General features: G+C 47.3%; 1 protein-coding gene across 2 annotated transcripts in view; it reads right to left on the bottom strand.

Moving 5' to 3' along the window:
• Positions 1 to 116: 116 nt before the first annotated feature.
• Positions 117 to 20,258, bottom strand: part of LOC139112202 (uncharacterized) — a 46,868-nt gene continuing 26,726 nt past the window's right edge. For both annotated transcript variants that reach the window (XM_070673061.1, XM_070673062.1), the window contains exons 3-7: positions 9,607 to 9,668; positions 9,347 to 9,470; positions 8,193 to 8,349; positions 5,834 to 6,545; positions 117 to 5,661 (exon numbers count right to left, since the gene is read on the bottom strand). In XM_070673061.1, the coding sequence (XP_070529162.1) occupies positions 1,438 to 5,661; positions 5,834 to 6,545; positions 8,193 to 8,349; positions 9,347 to 9,470; positions 9,607 to 9,668 (5,279 nt within the window). In that variant the 3' untranslated portion in view covers positions 117 to 1,437. The remainder of the gene's footprint in view (positions 5,662 to 5,833; positions 6,546 to 8,192; positions 8,350 to 9,346; positions 9,471 to 9,606; positions 9,669 to 20,258) is intronic.

Raw genomic sequence — 20,258 nt, 5'->3', positions numbered from 1 at the left:
ATAGTTCCTTTCAAAGCAGAAAAATAGAAATAAATCAAATATGCGTAATTAATTTTAAATGAAAAGCTAGCACGTGGAGTATTTTAGAACGAAAAAAGGAGGTAAAACGTCACATATGCGTATGGAATATACAATCATTATTGATATAGTACATTTGCTTAAAAAATATATAATAATTATAAATTTCGGCGCGCGTGTGCGTTACGTTGCGCGACGTAAATGCTTGCGTAACGCGCACACACTCGCGATAATTAATTAATTACTGACGCTCATTTAGCGCGGCACGTACGAATTTCCTAGGCTCCATCTAAACTAAAATCGCTAAGGATGCTCTGGAATGTGTTCGCAAAAATATACATCTACATTTTACCTATTGGTGACTTAAAGACGCACTCGTTTTCGCTCGCAATTAAAGCGCACTGATTAGAGGGAAAATTAAGAGATAGTAACGCGTGCCTAATTTTTTTTTTTTCTTTTTCTTCTTTTTTTTGCGCCCAGCGTTAAATTAATACAAATAATTGAACGCACGAAACGAATTATGCGAACTAAGCTTGCACTTCTCGTTACGAGAAATATATGTGTTTCGTCAAGCTACCTGCGTACTTAGATATTTGAGCAAAGGTGGTTTGTTTGATTGCACGTTTGACATTTTGATGAATTCACGGCGAATTCCGACAAGTGCGATCGTCTGCGAAGAAGACGTAACTTCGAAAAGACGTGGGTTTCTTTTTTTCTTTTATCAAAAATATTTTATATAAAATTCAGGAAGATTCCCTTATCAAAAATATATTCGATTCGCCTCGATAATCGTGTTATCTGGTCGGTTAAAAGGCGGCTGCTAATTCGCTATCGCGCTGCGTACAAGCGAGATGACAAGAGCGCGGATAAATCGTAGTTTCTTAGGCAATATTCGGCAATGTTCAGAAAATTCGCCCTTTCGCGTTTCTGAATTATTCGCGCTACTGCGGTGCAAAGTCACTTCGCGATCGCGCGACTATTTCCACTCGGTGTCTCTCGTCGACACGTCTCGGAAACAACGTAGGAACCGATTTCTTCGCTTTCTCACTTAACGATAAATGCGACTTCTTTTACCTTTTTCTTTCTTTTTTCCTTTTTTGAGCCACGCCGACGACGTGCGCCCCTCGCTTCCCTCTCCGGCCCGATCGACGATCGCAAGTCGATCGGCATTAACTTTAATAAGTGTGAATCCAGCGCGAGGCGCTATGGCAAATAGGGCTTTGGGGAGGAGACGAAAGCCCTCTTCTTCAGGGTATTCTTACATAACTGCGTGTTAAAAAGAAGTAAGGAGAAAATATAAATACGCTAGGGAGTCCTAGAGGATTCACGAATTACCAAAATCAACGGGATCGAGGAGACTCGAGATTCGGAAAGCGATTAATTACGGGGTGTCCTTCCCCTCGGCGGAGGGAGACGCTCTCACCAGCGGTGCCGGCACTTCCGGTTGCGCACTTCGTGCCGACAGCTTTGTGTCACCTCGTCGAACGCCGTGCCCTCCTCGCATACGAATCGGAAGTCCAGTACTTGCCGCGAAGTGAAACCCGGTGAACAATAGTGAAACAGCCGGCAGTCTCTGACGTCGCCGTAGAAGCGGTACATTTCTTTCTCTAGACAGTTGAAGGGTGGCTTCCGCGAGTTCGCGTGCTTCCGGTTGCTCGATCGGAGGATCGCAGCCTCCATCGACGCGACGGGATCGGCGTCCTCTACTCTGGGCAGGACGGTCGTCAAGATATTTACCGACGTCGCGCGTTCGGGAATCGGAGGGGCCGAAGGAATCGGTGAAGTTCCCAGTCGATAGGCCGTGGAAGCGGAAGGTTCTGTGGAAGCGGAAGGTTCTGTGGAAGCGGAAGTTGCCGTGGTAATCTCTGCTTCAAGGTACCTCGCGGTACTCGACGTGAGCTCGGCGTGCTGAGAATTTTCAGATAACGTCGTCGGCGGAAGAGTCGTCACAAAGATATCCGCGGCTACCGTTGCTTTTCGCGGCTCAGTATCCTCCCTCTTCGTCGTCTGCTCTGTGGAAGACGCGAGGGTAGATAATCTAGACAGAGGATAGGGAGTGAAGCTCTCAGCCTCCGCGATCGTGGACTTTGATTCGATATCCGAAGAGTTGACCGGAACGTTTTGTTCGGACGGGCTCGAAAGTTGATCTTTATTTGTTTGATCGTTTTTTGTGGAGGAATCGATGGAGACGCGATCACTCGCTTCTAACTTGCTCTCGAGAATGTTCTCCTCGCTTCTTATGGATTCTGTTGTCATCGTCGTCGTCAATGCTTCCAGCGTTGATGCCTCAGTCGTTGATGCTTCAGTTGCCAGAGTTTCTGTCGTTGATATTTCCGTTGTCGATGCCTCTGTTATCGGTACTTCTGTCGTTATCGCCGTCGTCGCTCCCGCAGTAGTCGCCGTCATCGTTGCAGGCTCCGTTGTAATTTCTGGATTCTCTGTGTTCATTTTCTCTGTAATAGTAATAACAGTAGTGGTAGCTAAGGTAGTAGTAATAGGTTTTCGAGAAAGAACGAGCTTCCTAATGGCCGGTTTCGGTGCCAATTCGTTATAAGATTTAATTGGTTTCGCCGGCTTTGGATTGTACAAACCCAGCCTCGGTTTAATTACAACCGGAACCGGAGTTGTCGTGGGCGGAACGTAAGCGTAAATTCTTCTGTTCCCGGTAGGCTTGAAGAGCTTCGGTGGCGTCGTACGGGAAGCGGTGGTCGTCGATCGCCGCGTGCTGGTCTTAGCTGTCGTGCTGGATGCTGTTGTCGACACTGTCGTAGTCGACGCTGTCGTAGTTGACGCTATCGTGGTCAAAATCGTCGCGGTCGGCGCCGTCGTGGTCGGCGCCGTCGTAGTTGACTCTGTCGTGATTGACTCTATCGTAGTTGGCAACGTCGTGGTCGACGGTATCGTAGTTAACGCTGCCGTTGTAATAGGTGGAGCCGTAGTTAATCTCGCGATTTCTTGAATATCCTTGGCGTGCGTTACACCTGCCGTGTATTCCGTCTGCGTTTCCACCTCAACACTGTCATCGGTTCTTTGCTTCTCTGCATTCTTGCGCTCGAGATTCTTCACCGATGCATTACTCTCATCCTCGTCTTCTTCCTCGGACTCGTACAACTCCGTCGTGGTATCCGTTTCCTTGTAATTCTCCGGCTCGTAATTGTCGTCGACGTAATCGTGCGCGCTACTCTCGTTGGAGCCCGATATACCTTCTGACGTTTCCACGTCCTCTTGATCGTCAATTTCTGACGTCGGTAATTCGTCTGTGAACTTCAGGACACCCTCGGTACTGAATTCAGTGCTGCCAGCTTCTTCGGTCGACACCACGACGTCTTCCTGAGAATCGGTGTACTCCTCGGAATTCGTGTAATCCGTAAGCGTCGTAGAGCCTTCCGTGCTTCCCGATTCTTCTTGAATGCTGTGCGTGTTCTCCGCCGATGACTCCGTTGTATCCTGATACTCTTTCGATTCTTTAGAACCCACCTCTTCGCTGTACCGCGCGGTTGAACTTTGTTCTTCGTCCGAAACGTCGGTGCTCGATCTCTCACTTGCGTTTTCACGATAAGGCGGCTCCTTTCGCTTTAAACTACCTTCGTGAGAAGTTACAGCCTCGTCGGAAAAAAATTTATCCGGTACGTCTTCCGAGCTCTCTTCGGATTCTTCGTCATCCGGAAATACGTACTCTTTGTAAGAGAGCTGATCGCTGGAAGAATTTTTATCCTCAAAACCGTGCGCTATTTCCGTCGATCCGACCTGTAAGCTTCGCGGATTTTCAGTGAAGGTTGCATCTTCTTTATCGATGCTTTGCGTGTATGCAGATTCCGTTTTTTGTTCCTCCGTCTTGTTAAAATGTGGCTCCGAGTTCGTCGTATGACTCATCCCAATCTGGCGATCGAACGACCGCTCTGTTTCTTTATTCCTGGCGGCATCCTCGCCCTTGCCATCCCGCAAACTCTTCGAGTACGTCGCGTCGCGATGACCGATCGCCCTCGTATCGACTTCTTTAAAAGTATGCGCGTCTGACTCTCCGAAAATGTTGCTGTCGATCTGCTCCGCGTTGCTCGTCTTCGAAGATTCGTTAAACGAGATTACAGCAGTAGTTGAAGCAACAGTAGGAACATTTACGGTGGCAACGGTGCTGGTGGTAGTAGTTCGTTCAACTTCCTCTTTCTGTTGAACTGCTTTTTCTGTCACTTCAACGTTCTCCATCCTCTGCTGTCTTACTCTCGAAGATATGCGCCTTTTCGACGATCGCGTTCGGGCGCTCTTTCTCCTCGGGCCGGGTTTCCGTTGTGTGCTATCTTTATTTTTTTGTTTGGCCGACTGCTGTGGAACCACCTGCTGCCCACTCTCGATTCCGACGAAGTTTGACCGCTTCTCTAATTCGTCTTTTATCAGGTATCCCCCGATCTGCCCTTTGTGAGCAATTTTTCTGTTGTTCTTTGACGGCGTTTCAGATTTCGCGTCGCTTTCGATGACAATCTCGATAGGCGCGTCAGTCTTCGCGGATTTCACTTTGAAGTCGTTGTCGAGTATTATTAAATCTATGACGTCTCCGTGAGATTCGTTTCTTCGAGGACGAGTAGTCGTGGATTCCCTGTAGAAGTCGATTTCCAACTCCGACGTATTTTTAACATGCTTCTCTTTACCAGGTGATTTATTAACTTTGATCCTTGATAAATTTTCGTGAGAGAAATCCTCATCTTCCTCATCTTTATCCGAATTTTTATTTAATTCTAAATGTTTCGAACCTTCTGTCTTTAAATCTTCTAGATAGTTTACTTTTTTTATTATATTATCTTCCGATTGCTTTATAATTGTCGCATCGAGAGTATCGTTACGCACGCGATCGGAATTATTTTCGGTTCCCCCGTCGTCGTGACGAGAGGAATCCTCGCTCGTTTCGTCGCTAAACAAAATATCTCTGAATTTCAGCAGGCTCTCCTTGAGAGCCGGGAACTCCTCGATGTTAGTTCGTGCGCCTTCTTTAATCATCGCGTTATTTTTATTCCGCTCCGGCTCGCTGTTCCGCGCCTTGAGATTCTCATTCGGACCACTGTCTATATCGTAAACGAAACGGTACGGTTGCTCGAGCGAGCGTTTCGCGCGGCGACGGATACTCGGCTCCTCCGCGTTTCGACGGCCTTTGCGAATCTTCGGCACGTCGCGATAGAAGGGATCGAAGGACTCGTCGCCTTCCTTGTAGTCGTCGTAGCTCGCCGGTATCGTCGGCAACGGCAGCGTTACTAGCTGCGTGGTGTTCAACGGCCTTCCGGACTCGTCGCTGACGCTCGCCTTCGCCGTGACGATCACTCTAGACTGCGAAGGCAGTAGAGGTGACGGATTCTGCACGATTCTCTGAATGTCCGGTAGACTTATGGTGATCTGATGGGGCTTGAGCTGCGGCAGCGGCGACACGTGAACGTGCTGAGTGACTTGATGAGTAATCGAATGTGACTGCGATGGCTTCGGCGACGGCTTCGGCGTCGGATAGAATGATCTCATGGTCGTTCCGACGGTAGCTGGAGTCGGCAGAAAATTACCGGATATCCTCTGCTGCTGTTTCTGCGACGTTTGACTCGTCTTCGTCTGCAACGTTCGGGACGACTCTTGCTGACTTGGCACCGGAGATATGGTGAGCTTGGAAATCTGATATTAAAGAAAAAATAATGTAAGAGAGTCTTTAACACTTTAAATTAAAGCCAGAAGTCAAATATATATGTATATAATACTAAATTAATTGTTAACAATCGTTCGCATTACAAAAAAAATTATTATATAAAAAAAAAAAAATAAATTACGCAATTAAATAAAAGTGTACCTTGCCCTTGCTCGCTGACTGTATGGCCTCTAATGTCCGTATGTCTTGATTCTGGTCGTCATCGTCGTCGTCGTCGCCATAATCGGCGGTCTCCCGCGGATTGTTACTGTGCACGGCGAACTGTTCGGTGGTGCTCGCGATTCCGTGATTGTGGAATATAGGATTAATTAATGCCGCCGGACTATTAGCATTATTGTTAAGCAGCGTCTGTATCGTCGAAGACGTCGCGTGGAACAGCGGGGTCACGGTCGACGGCTCGCTGTGTAGAATTTGCGGAGGCGGTCCCACTGTCGAACTGTATCTAATCTGATGGATTTGCGGCGGCGGGGGCGGGGGTGGCGCCGGCGGGACGGTGGTCGAGCTCACGGCACCCTGGCTGCTGAAGAGCTGGTAGGACGTCGCCTGGTTGTTGGTCCGCTCGCCGCCGTTGTGGTAGATGTATTGGTGATGATAGCCGCCGTTCTTGTCGTCGTACAGCGATTTCGACTGGCTGGTGTGCACCTGCGGGAACGGTGGCTGCGGCTGATAATGCTGCGGATAGCCGGCTGGATGCTGGAAGGATCCGCTGGCGGCTGTCGTGGATGGTTTGCTGGGCCTGGACGTGGTCGTGCTGGTCGTACTAGTCGTGCTTGGCCGCGCCGAGGTTGTTCGCGCCTGGTGATCCTCTACCGGATCGATCGTCAGGTCGTCCTCGTCCTCGCTCTCATGCAGGCTGCAAGAAATACCAGGCGTTAAGGTGAATCTGATCGCGACAAGATACCCTACATTGTCTCGCGTGACTTCTCCTGGTAGCGCTCTCGCGCGGGTTTATGAAATTAGATATCGCGCCGGGTATTACGTTACGCGGAGACGTGTATCGCCGCCGGAATAATTTATGGATCGCGATCTTAGTGCCCGATACGGGCAGCGAGTGTCTTTATTTATTCACCGCGGCCGCGTCGCGTGGCGTTCATAAATTCTTGAAGAAGAAAAAGAAGGAAATTGTCGCCATTAGCGGACGCTCGGGTGTCGCGGTGCGATGCCCTCGCGGGTGTCACCGGGCCGCGAGATTACGCTGACAAATGATAATAGCGTGTAAAGTGCGCAGAGAAGAGATGCCAGGTTCCCAGGGGTAAAATGAACGGCGCGGGAACAAGATTAACTGTCGACCGAAAATAGAAGCCACCGAGAAAGAAGATGATTTAGCCGCATTTTCGAACACGCCGACGTAAGGTACGTAAATTTAGCTCGTCACGACAATTAATCGTTATCATTTTTATCCGCGCACGCCCCGCGACCGTGAAGGAACGCCGACATTCCCGGGATACCGAGGGCGGGAGAGCTCGGTGAAATATTTACGGACGTGCGTACTTTTTACGCGACGGCGATTCCGAGACAACTCTTCGTTCCGCGAGATCTCGCGCTTGCACGCAAAAATATTCGCCGCATCGCGAGCTGCAGCCTGCGCGCCTGAGATATCGCGGCGTTCCATTTTCGCAGCGCGAACATTACGCGATCATATTTCTGGGAGCGTTACTTTGGACATTGCGCAAGCGGCACGAAGCGGGAAAAATGTAGCAATCCGCGAAATGCCGGCAAGAATTTCTGAAACACAACGACCGGATATCGCCGGTAAACGCGTTCCCTTAAAAATACAGCAAGCTATTTAATTTTTTTGAAATAAAAAAAAAAGAAAGAAAAAAAGAATTAACATTCCTCATTTAATATAAAAATAGTTGATAATTTTATTATCTCTATTACCGCACTGAAATCAAATACCAAAATTTCGTTTACTAATTTACACTCTGCGTTTCCAGATTTCAATAATTTGTCACGATTCTGCCATTACTCGAAGCCCCGCGACTTGCACGAAATTTCCCAAACAAATCGAGGGATAAATTACGCGAAACGGAAAAGGCACGCTCGGTATGTCTTCGGTCTTTACGAAACGTAAAGTGAACGTCCGAACGCCTGTCGAGAATTACGGCCGCGTTCGACACCTTGTATATGACCGGCGGGGCAATCAGAGTGTGCAATAACTTCTTTCATTTGATAGCTAGTTTCTGCTCGCGGCAATTTGCATCGATGCGAAAACCGGAAAGTAAATTAGCGTCCGGCTCGCCGTGTCATTAGCGAAACCCCAGAAAATCAGAATTGCCCGTTAACCCTTTGACAAGTCATTTCCTCGCGCATGTCGAAGCGCCGCGCAAGTCTTCACTCTTTCGTCGGCGAGCGCGAAAAGCGAGCCGGCAATTACACGTAGTAAAATTGAACGAAAGATAATACGATAATTAATTATTATTTAAATATTAAAAAAAATATATAAAATATCGATTGCATAAAATATAAAACAGGGGGCGAGCCGCATCCCCTAAATTACCTGAGCGTCACGGCGTTATTGCCGTAGAGCTCCAGATTCAGATTGTAGAACCGCTCGCTCTTGCTGCAGTCGACCTCGTCGACTCTCTCGCAGACTCTCGTTTCCTGGTCGAAGACGGTCCCGTTCAGACAGAGGAACTTTATGTCCATAATCTCGTCTGAAAGCAAGTCTCACGGTGAAGAAGAGGGTCATTAATCCGGGGGTGCTTTGAATTCACGGGGAAAAGCGTGCTCGTACGGTAAAAGTCCGAATCGAAGTCCTCGGACTTGGAATTCGCTCGACTGTCCGGCGGTATTTCTCGACATCATAATGTTATTCAATCAAGAAAGCGAGTCCATTAAAATACAAATATAAATCAATTACGTTACATGTTTTATTTATTATTATTTATAGGCCTCGTATATTAATAAAGTACCGCGTTAATTAAATTCCGCGGTGTTATTAATTCGGCTTTTAAAGCGAAAGAGAAACACCTACGTGCGTTCGAGCGCGATGCTTCGCGATGAACGTCTCGCGTCGTCGTCGGGAGAGTGATTTATTTCGCGCGGACGCGATCCTCTCGTATTTCGGAAAGACGGCGAATTATTCCCCGAAACTGAAGGAGTAATCCTGCTACATGCGTCGCGACCACCTCGATCCGCAGCTCGAGTCCATAAAGCCGATTTCGCACCGGCGATTATGCAAATCGTTTTATATGTCAAGCATTCACGCGGCGCGACGAGGCGGCCGGCGGCCTGTTTCCCATCCGGGGCCGGCGACTTATCGACGCGCGGATCCGGATCGGACCTGGGAATTCGAAGGAGTAATTAATGACGGCGCGAGTCGGTTTGGGATCGACGCGTAGCAACGGCAAGTAGATCGTTTCGAAAGCTCTCGCCGAAGGTTGACCATCGGAGGGTTTTGTAATATCGCGGCAGATCGCTCGCGGCGAGAATGTCACGGTCGCCGAAGAACGTTTACTGACCTAAGCTCGGCCTCGTCGTGCGAATTCCGTCTTGGGTTTTCGACTCGGACTGGAGTTTAATTGCTTTTAATTGCTCGATTTTTCTTATAAAATAATTAGTAAATGTTATTTTTTAATATTTTTTTTTTTTTTATAATTATGTGAAAGCCACGATTGATTCGGGCGTTTTGTTTTCACAATGCAGACTTACCTTTCTGGCCGATGGTGCAAACGTGAAACATTTGACAGCCCGCCTCCACGTCCGCGTAATATCCGCCGATCACCTTTCCTTGACACGAGAAATTCGTCTCCGGCAGGTTGTCGAAGTCCAAATACTTGAAAATAAAAATTTGACGTCTCAGTGGAGGAAAAAAAAAAAAAACAAAGTACTCCACTCCAAAGCCAGCCACTCGCGATAATAGAAAGCGTTTCTCGATATTGATTCGATTAACTTTAAACACTTAAACTTACGCCAGGTTCCCCCGCGCTGCATGACAAACGGCCATGACGAAAGTCGAGGATCGACACGAAAACTGAAAAAGAAAAAAAAAGAAACGGGGCGTGAGACAACAGAAATTACATTACATATTTATACGCCGAACGAAATAAAGAAAAAAAAAATAAAGTCCGCTGGAAAGTGTAATTGCGTGGCTTGAAAAGAACAGTTTTTGTTTCGTATCACGTAATACTAGATTTAAAGAAGGAAAAGAATTTCAATTCGTGACGTTTGACAAGCCAAACTCATTCCTGAACTTTACTAAAATATGCAGTTACGACTAAAAAAAAAAAAAAAAATTATTTTAATAAAAAAGACAAGTGCGATTCTTTTTTTATAGTTTTAATTTCGCTTCTCGCGAGAAGTCCCGCGTGTTTCCTATGATTGTTCCTTTCCCGGTCGCGCGTACGTCACGTTCGATGAGATAACGGAGCTTACCTTTTGCCGAAAGTCGAATGAAAAAAAGTCCTGCGGTCGCCGCTATCTCATTCGGCGCGGCCGCAGTCGTGTAATTTACGCGGAGGTAATTTATGCGGTTTCGCAATCGGGCCCGGGGTTCCCGGTGGACCCCGTTGCACCAGTTACAGCCGTAATTATGCACAACTATCGTCACGCACCGACGATAGGTTAATGCACCAGAATGCTCCATAAATTCGAGTTCGCCAGTTCGATCCGCTACCGTTATAAATACGACATAATGCGGCGTAACAGCGTTGTTACATAAACGCGAGCGGGCCGGATAAAATGTCACTAAACCGGCGAAAGATTAAAGATACCAACGGCTGTATAAATGTCAATGAAGCGAGGTAAAATTAGTCTAAGGGTGCAAAAGGATGCAAAAAAAAAAAAAAAAAAAAAAGAAAAGAAATAAAAAATTACGCGTCTATAAAATAATTTACGTTCGTGAATAAAACGTCGGGAATGGAACGCGTGATTTTTCTCGCCGAATAAAAGATATTTTTTATTTTATGAATTAAATCTGTTGATTTTTTTTATTTTCTAAGATATCGAAAGATACGCGGTAAAAAAGAAATAACGAGATAGAGAAGTAAACAACTTTCACCCGGCTTATCTAACACGTGCCAGACAGGTGTTAATTGTTACCGTCAGATTAAATTATATTCTTCGCGCCGGGTCCGTCTTGTAGTTCGTTGCGGCATGCTAATAGCCCTCTAGGTATTCAAATTACAAGATCCACGCTTTTTTATCGATTCCGATTTATGTAACGCGGTTATAATTGATTTATGGTTTTGTCATTCTAATGGCCCGCCGACGTCTCGAAAAGAAATAACCGAAGGCAATCAAAATTGAAAGTAACCAAGAATCCCTCGCGATTATTTAATTTCAAACGGTGATAACAAATATTAATTTTAATATATAATATAATTAATATTCTTGAGATTAGAAACAGGCCGCTGGGGGGACAAATCTAATTACAATTCTCGGACGCTTTCAGCAAGGCTGCCTTCGTCCACTCCGCTTTACAATTTGACCGTGAAGAGCTACCTTGCGTGCGATCGCAATACCTCGCGGGCGTTTTCTGTAAAAGCCGACGCTTTATCGCGCTCCACGAGCGACTTTTAATTCGCGGCGCAAAGACGAACGGGCCTTTCACCCGCGTGGCGCTCATGTAAAATATATATCCGCGTGTTCTCTCGGCGCGAGACCACTCGTTCTCGATATGCAATTATGTAATTCGGATAAAAAGAAAAAAAAAAAAAAAAAAAAAGCGAAGGGATAGGAGAGAACGCGTCAAAACTCGCCGTGGCGTAAGTCGGCACGCCGCTCAAAGCAACGGCCGCGGCGGATACGCCCGTTGCCGGACATTTCGCCGGCTATTTTTTTTCTTTTTTTTACATACGCTGACCTTTAATTTGACGTGACAGGATGGCCCACGCCGCGCGGCATTAGTTTCCATCAGTTTCACCGCGAGGTTATTAATATTGCACAGCTTTCTCGTGGTGAAAGAATATCCATCCTCGTCAACTTCGGGTCGAAGGTGCAAAAATACCGTCGCCGCTCGCATTAATTAATTTTATTTTACTTTTATTATTATTATTATTTTTTTTAATTGCACCTTATAGAAATTAATTTAATATTCTGCCCCTGAACTTGAGTCGACGGTGATTATTAGACAGTCCGGAAGCCGCACGCGACACGCGACCGCTTCTAAAAGGAACGCTAGCGCGACGAAGAGGATTGATAGCGCGAAAGAAGTTTTACGGATCGAATTCACTTGAAAGCGTCTCGTGTACAAGAAGCAAAAAGGGAAAGGAGGAAGAAATGGAAAGCGCGGCCGCGGCACACGTCAGGATTGTACGGTAGAAACCGAAATTTCATAAATAATTCCTCGGGCATACCGCGCTCGGCCGACTGTGACCGAAGTTCTTTGGAACTCCCTGGTATTCCTCTCCGGCTTTCGTCCCGATCCTAGCACCGCGTTGACCAGCATCGGCTTTTCGTTGATCGCGAACGACCCGGTATCCCGTTCCTTGCCTTATGCAGGACCCCTCGAAACGATCCTTTTCCTCGAGCCGCCGCGCCCGGCATCCGAAACATTCGAAAACGCAATCCGAGTTCGAATTGTGTTACGTCCGCGGTTTCACAATCGCGCCGGAATGTTACGGACTCGTTGCCGAGGAACACGCGATGTCGATTTAATAATTCAGATAAAAAAAAGAAAGAGAAAGAGAGAGAGAGAGAGAGAGAAAAAGAATCTAAACTCCTGTTTAAAAAGTTACTTTTCTTCTCCGCCGCCGTCGCGAAATTTGTTCGAAGCATTTTGAGACCCGAGACGAATCTCAAATCGATTTTAAGTCTTTTTCGAAGACGCAAAACGCCGCCGCTACGTCGAGATACGCGGAATTCGCGCGGGAAGAACTGCCGACGTACACTTCGCATCATCGCCGGTCGTTAATCATCGCGATGATTTCCCGACTGCATCCCGTAACGCCGGGAGAAGCACGTGGCGCATCACGACGATGATCAATGTGACTTTCGTCCGTCGCAATTCTCGCCTAATGACGCCCGCCGTGCGCGGAAGACGAGAATTTCGTCTTCTATCGCAAACACGGAAAAAATAATCCAGATGCACGGCCGCTCATTTTATTTTTTTTCTTTAATTTATTAATTTTTCTTTCTATCTTTCATAAATCCCGAACGCGGCACAGTATAAAACACATCAGATTTTATAAACTGTCTCAACTTTCTGGTAAGTTTAATTATTCGGTAATAATTATCTTCCGTCCACCTTCGTCTTTCATTTTATGCAAAGCGCTCGTTTCTTTGGCAATTTGTCAGAAACAACTTCCTGACCGGTCTTTAATGAAGCAATCTGGCCGAAGCAAGTGTCCGTTTTGCGGAACGCGCCGTACGAGGGTCCCTCGCTTCTTTTCTCGGCCGCGGAGACGTATCAGAAGAAGCGCGGGGGACCCGGTGATATAATCCCTTAGCGCGTAACACCTGTGTGAATCCCGTGACATTTCGCAGTCCGTCGCGCGCGATCTCCGATTTCGTCGATAATTCATCTCTTCCGCGATACTGTCCGTTCGTTATTGTCGCGTCCGCTGTCGTTCGCGGCACCCCGGGCGATTTTAATGCCTGGACCATTTCACAAGCGCGGAGATGTGAAAGCGCGCGGGATCCTCCCACGCGAGGAGAACGCGGTCGGCGAGATCCAATCGATCTTTATGACGCTTTACTGCCGGCCGACGGAGAAGACCCGCGCGTATAATTGAGTAATCTGTTAATTAGACGAGACAGCGGACGATCGAAGAGACCTGGAGACAAACGATCGTTAAAATGCGTGTAACGAGGAGAGATTAAATTCGAGATTATATTTTTTTTATTGATAAAGCTTGCGATTAATGTCAACCGACGATGTGGATAAATGAATGAGAATGAGAACGCGAGCGGCTCCGTGATCAATTAAATATAAAAATTACGAGGCGACGCCTATCGATTTGTTTTATTTCGATAAATTTGCGAAATTATAATGATCAAATGTATATATGTTTGCCGGATTTAATTTCGTATTAATTATTTTGTTATAAAGCAAAAATAAAAGATACGATTGTACACTGCGCTGTGCGCGAAAATTATATTAGATAAGCTCGCCGGATAAACTGACGATTGTTTCCGCGCTCTTTCTGCATACGTTAAAACCTTGCCGGACCCTCGGTCCATACTCGTATCGGGCGCCATCGCGAGCGACTTAATTAATATCAGCAATCGGTGAGAAATCGAAAGTAACCGGGCTCGGGCAGCCGCTCGAAGTGAATCGATCGCGTTATTGAGAAACGATTTTTCGAGATCGGGCCGTGATCGCCGATCCTGGGAGGAGCGCTTTTATTCGCGTCGGCGTAACCGATTACAATCGCCGGCTCCGCGAACAATGAATAGCGATTATACGCTCGCGTTCGCCCGCCTGCAGCTAATTAACGGTTAATCGATCGGCAACGTAAGCCGCTCGCGGATCCGTCGGTAGGAGATTCCTTTCAGTCCGCAGCTTCCGCAACCCGGCGCGATAATTAATTCCGCTCTCCTTCCCCCTTTGCAAAATATTAAATCGCGCCTGCACGAGAACGAGCATCGCGGGCTACCGCGTGAATCGGCCTTGCCCACGCTAGCTTATAGATCGTTACACGTAAATGTTAATTAAACCCGAAGCCCGGCTCTAATTCACCGTTTTCTTCGACCTGTGTATTACCGCGGGAGACGAAAGAACATTTTAGTTTCGGTTAATCTTCGGCCGATGCACGGACGGCCTTGCGCGCAAACGACGAACGAAGATACATTCGTAGCGACGCGGCTAAAAGTAAACTCGCAAATTATCCGTCCGCATTACAGTTAGCGGAGGACGGCGGCGGCGGTTCTTTTACGCTACGTCCTTTGCATAATGACATTTTGATAGTTTTAATTCGCGTTTACGTTCCCGTTCGATCTCGCAATCGGCAGCCGTCGCTGTCTACGTGCACGCTTTGTCTCGCAGTCATCGCTTCTTTCTCTCTCCTTTACCTTCTCGGCCTCCCTCTGGAACGGAGACGTCTCGAATCCCGATTATCGCAATCTAACCGTCACTACTATTACCGCGATATTACCGTTACAGTAGCGTCGCTGCGACGGCGTTACTCCATCAGCCGCTCTTGCTCAATTCCCTCCGGCGGCTCATCTCGAGCAGCCCGTTTCCCTCCTCCTCCTCCCAACCCCCTCGCGATCCCCGCGGCTGCACCATATACTTTTTACCCGCGCGGAAACCCATTCTTTACGCTAATCACTATGATCGAGCGGGAAAGAAATCAAATTATTGCCGGCGCATCGACGCCGCGCTAATTATACGCGCATCTCGCCACCCGGCCGTTTCTTTTTTTTTTTCTTTTTTTTTCTTTTACACTCCCCGTCAGCGCAATATCGTCGTAACTTGCGCGATTGAGACGCCCGATACGGCGCCGCGAGTGGACGCCGATGTTGTGTTAATTAGCACTCAGCCGCGATTAGGTACGGCACCGCGGTACTCGCGATCGATTGCGGAGCCGCTCGAAATTGCGCCACGAAATTCATGCATCTGCGGCGTTATGTGTTTAAAGGCTTTAAAGTATCAAATTATGTTCCCTCCCTCGACTGGATAAGAGATTTATCGTATAGGAAAGCGTCCGCCTCACTTAAAGCGGAATCGATGCGTAAAGCATTGCGCGACTTCGAGTCGAGTCTCGAGATCCGCGTCTCTTAACGTACGACGAATAACGTATAATACGAGGAAGAGCCGCGATACGTCCCCAGCGAATTTATCGTGATCCGAAAGGGCATCCCGTCGGCGCGCATTACGGAGAGTCGCGTAAGAAGAGCACCTTTCACCTTCCGCGAGCTCGCATAGATCGCTTTTATGTCGATACGTCCCCGCGATTACCGGCATAATTTACGTCCGCCGGCGTGGGTACGTCAACGCACAAAAACAGATGTTCCTCCGTGTACACGGCAACGCGGGGGCCTCCGATTACCGTTCTTCGGTATCCGCGGTTAATTAAGCGCTGATCGAATTCCTGGAGGATTTACCCAAGAACTTTATCTCAACGTTCGCATCGAGGTCTACATTAAGTATCGAGCGAAGTGGCACTCTGCGATTTAGCCGGCGAAGGATTTATCGCCGGGACATTTTTTTTTTACAGACTGAAAAGATGTACAGGAATTTCCAGAAAGTGTAACCCTAAATTACTAATTAATTTATTTACAAAAAAATATTTCCGCGGATGAAAATAAAATGTAATTTTTTTTTTTCTTTTTGTCGCACGGACAATAATTCGTATTTTTCATCGCACCCTCGAGAACTATAAATTAAACGCGATCTCCCTGGATCTCGCCGCTAACGTGGAACTGTTCTGCTGTCTGTGCACGTCGCGATATTGCGTCAATTCCATCAGCGATCCGCGACCCGCGCGACGAGCATAATCCATCACGAGAAAGTACTCTGAAAAACCGATCCGGGAAATCGGCCGATCGCAATGCGCGGATGCTGCTTCAATAATTACGCCGCATCGGTTAGAACCGCGGATGAGCGATCCTTCTGAAATCGCGGCTCGAAGTGTACAATTTCGAAACGCCTACGATTTTGAGAGAACCAGACCGTGACCGTCCGCAAGCTTTTTCGCGGCGTTAAAAAAATATTAATTAATAATTACGAATTTTATAAAACTTTTAAAACTTCCCGGACAATATTGCGTATATAAAATTAATAATTGAAGATGTAAAGATGTATAAATATTATAAAAAGGAAAGAGGGATCGTCGTGAAATTCGCAACAATATTAAATGCGCGCGCGAAGGAAGTTCTTCGGATCCGGAAGCTGCTGAAATTGGAAATCGCCGCGAAGGCGTCCTAGACGAAAACGTTTATCCAATTAAGATGTTAATAAAGACCATCAAAGGTCCGTTTCTGCGTTATATTACTCGCTTATTATATTTTATTTTATTATTCGCAAACCGCACGGATTATTTACTACAAATAACAATATAAATTAAATATAAAATAAAACGTGAAAAATAAAATTAATAAATAATAACGCAGTATTATCGAGCTCTGCTTCGCGGATGGAAAAATTCATTTATGCAAGTTACGCCACGCGTGGAATCTCGCCGTTAATTCGTTTATTCAAAATGCACGAATCCCGGATCATTCACCAAAGCGTGAAGACGAAAAAAAAAAAGAAAGAATAAAAAATAAGACGAGGAACGAAAGTGAAGGTAAGCAGAGCGTCGATGAGGCGAGCTGTTACAAAACCGAGCTGCGATAGTAAAAGGATGAGAAGGTCGCGGATCGGTTCACTTTCTAACTGTCATAACATCCTGAAATAGTGTAGAAAGAATGCCCCCCGGTCCCCAAGCGGGCAGAAGACAGCCCGTCTTTCATTCTGAAATAGCGAAATTCGTAATAAAAGGTCGGCCTCGCTGCGAAAAGGTTACCGTTCGAGAAGACGTACGCGAGGTGCATCCGCGAAGTAATTTACGACACGGACTCGAGAAGAAATCCGCCGCTCGCTTTCATTTATGCGGACAAACATTTGACAATAAGTTATTATATTATTTCGATATCGAAATATGCGAAACGCTGCTAAAGTTGACGCTGACGTACTTGGACAATGGCGAATTTTTCTCGCTCGTTCTCAAGCTGCGTCTTAAAGTTTACAGGTACACGTCATCGCGTCGCGTCGCCTGCAGTCGTTTAGCGCGGCGGGGAAGGCGCACAGGAAGAAAGACGAAAGAGGAAGAGGAGGTACAGTTAGTTTCTTTAACGGGATGAACGAGCCGGTATTTAAGGTCGAAAGAAGAGAATAGCTCTTGCGCAACTGTGCATTGTGTCGGCTCGCAAGTAGGAGGCCGCGTCTGATTGAAAAGCAATAAATAAGTTCTGCAATGTAACGAGGAAGAGTGCCGCAGTTTCGTGGTAATTAACAAAAGTGATGCTTTCTTTTTTTTACCCTTAGCATCACTGGATTCAGATCGCGATTCCTTCGTTACGTACATAAAAAAATTCATTACACAGAATACGCTATTTAAAAAAAAGGAAAAAAAAAAGAGAAAGAAAAGAAAAGACAAAAAGGAGCCTTTCCGCGAAGTTTATTCACTCCGCCTTTAATCTTTACGAGATTTTAAGCCGCTCGTCGTGTAAAAAGGCACCGAACGGGTAAACAAAGCGAGAGGAGGATGAGAAATACCGAAGAAAGTGTCCTCGCGAGAGTTGAAATTGCCGAGCGAAGTCGTCGCGTTCGAAATTCTCCGTCGACGGGGCGAGCATCGGCGATAAGTAACGCGAGATAATAAGCGGAAAATGAGCGCGTAGTCAAGGGTCGCGATTAAAACGCGGCGATCGCAATTTGCATACTTCCGCCCCGCGAAATCCGCGGCCGACCTCCGTGATCGCAGAGCGCGCACACGCCGGGGAATATCGCACTCCTGACGGACAAGCGAAGTTGCATGCCTTCCTCGTAATGTCAAGGTTCAATTATTTACAAGGCGAACGGTTGAGACGCGAATTAATAAGCTGTACCGTTGCGCGCAAATTTATCGCCTCGCTGTACTCGAATTCGCATTAGCGCTCGGCCTGACGCACTCTCACGCACACGCACACATACATTTATATGTGCGTTGTCGAGCTATCGTTTAATGCCGCCGACAGAATGTAGAGAGAATTTTTGCGGCAATCAGGAATCTTATCGGTGACTTTCGCGCCCGCGCGATACTTTTAATTAGCCTTTTTCCGTCAACGTGTGTTCTATTAGCATAGCAAGTTTTCGTCCTATTTAAATTAATTAAAATTAAGTACTTGAATATTAATAAGTGCAAACGGGACCGAGATATAAATCTAATTATTAATTTAAAAGAAAAAAAAAGCTAAAGAATCGCTTTCGAGCTACTTTCCGCGCGGCATTTGTTTTATAATTTTTATCTGACCGGAGTGAAATATTGTAACGAGGTTTGCACCGGGCCGTATGTACCAACAGCTTTAATCATCTCGAGGGTGCTTTTATTTTCGCAATATTGAACCCGCGTGGAAATAGTCAAACAGGATTCTGCGAGTTAATACGCGACCTCCGTTAAGTGGCTCTCTCTCGAGAGAAGTGCTCTTCGCATTTTTGCCGCTTAAGAACGCATCGAATAAGGAGCTATTAGCGGCGGACGGTAGACGCGAGTTCCGCAAACGATTTCGGCTGCGAGTTTCGGCTTCTGATTTCGTTTAGGCGAAGGAGTCAGCCGTCCAGAGTCAGAGGGCAGAAAGCGAAGACTCGCGCGGACGGAAAAGGAAAACCGGAGGTCACGACGGTCCAATTGGCTGCTTAAATATTTATGAAGACGTTCTCCGTTCGAAGCGAGAGGCCTAAGCAGCACCGCCCGAATTCTTGTCCTTTGTAAACTTTCTCCCGGCCGGTTTACGAGCTGCATCCACTTTTCTCCTTCGTTAGTTCGGTCCGCGAGCGAACTGAGATGACGTTTTAACGTTAAAAGGCGCGGAAGAAAAAGAAATCAATGATCCCGAAGCGCTCTTTCCCGAAGACAACACTGTCCTCTATAAATTCTTCCACACGCGAGAGCTCGTTAGCATAATTATGCGCCCGCGCAATCGGATTGGAATGCTCGTCGGTGTCAATCCGGGTCAAACGACGTTCATCTAGCGCGAACGGGACGGAAACGTGCGCGACGGGAGGCTGTCGTTCGAGTCGCACGTGCCGCGTGCGAGGATCTCGAAGAAAGGGCCCCGGCCCTTGCAGAACTCGCGATTAAATCGCGGCACTAATGCTCTCGCAGGCCGTCATATTTTCGCGTCGGCTTTGCTATCGCGATTTTGCACAACGTGCCCCGGCAAGTCGATACGCTGGCCGCTCGCGGATCTAGATCCGCGAGGATAATTATCCCGGGCTGTAATCCATCTTCCGCCCTCGCTCGCGAGCCCTTCTCCCTTTCACGGATCGTATTTCTCGGCGGACCGCGAAGGCGCGACTTCCGGCTCGGTTCGCGCCGGCAGGCGTATCGAATTTCTGCCCGCTTCTCGGGCGCAATCATCATTAGTTTTCTCGGAGTCGTTCGGCCCGAGAGGAATCAATCAAAACGAGCGAGCCGCGTTCGCGGCTAACTCCCTTCGATGAACAAATCGAACGCGCCGCGATCGTTATTTCGGTAGGGAAAAAATATTAAAAAAAAAAATTACTGAAAAAGAAGAGGAAAAAAATCGCGGAAGATGATGGATAGACCACGCTCGCGATCTTGCGTAAATTGAGACGTAATGATTTGCGAGCCGATGACAAGCTGGGGCGGAGGGAGGAGGGGGTGAATTAAGTGAAAATACGGCGTTTCGATCGGGCGCGACAAACGTACGCCGCGCTCGTGCGAATCCTGCGTAACACTTTCTAGACCCCGGCATTACACCCAGCGGTATACCCGGACGTTACACGTCGGAATAAATAGAGCCCCGCGAACGTGTTCGAAATGTCCCGGTCACTTGCGTTACCGGCGTGACAGCGTTTCGCGCGGCGACTTCGTCGACGCCAACGCGCCGCTTCCGCCGCTTTTCAGGCCCCGATATCTTCGCGAGTTAAAGCCACGCCCGTATCCAGTCGATTACTTAATTCCCGATGATAATT

Source organism: Cardiocondyla obscurior, linkage group LG27 (assembly GCF_019399895.1).
Source record: "Cardiocondyla obscurior isolate alpha-2009 linkage group LG27, Cobs3.1, whole genome shotgun sequence".
Classification (NCBI taxonomy): domain Eukaryota; kingdom Metazoa; phylum Arthropoda; class Insecta; order Hymenoptera; family Formicidae; genus Cardiocondyla; species Cardiocondyla obscurior.
Note: the sequence above shows the minus strand (reverse complement) of the source record. Positions and strands in the feature narration are given on the sequence as shown.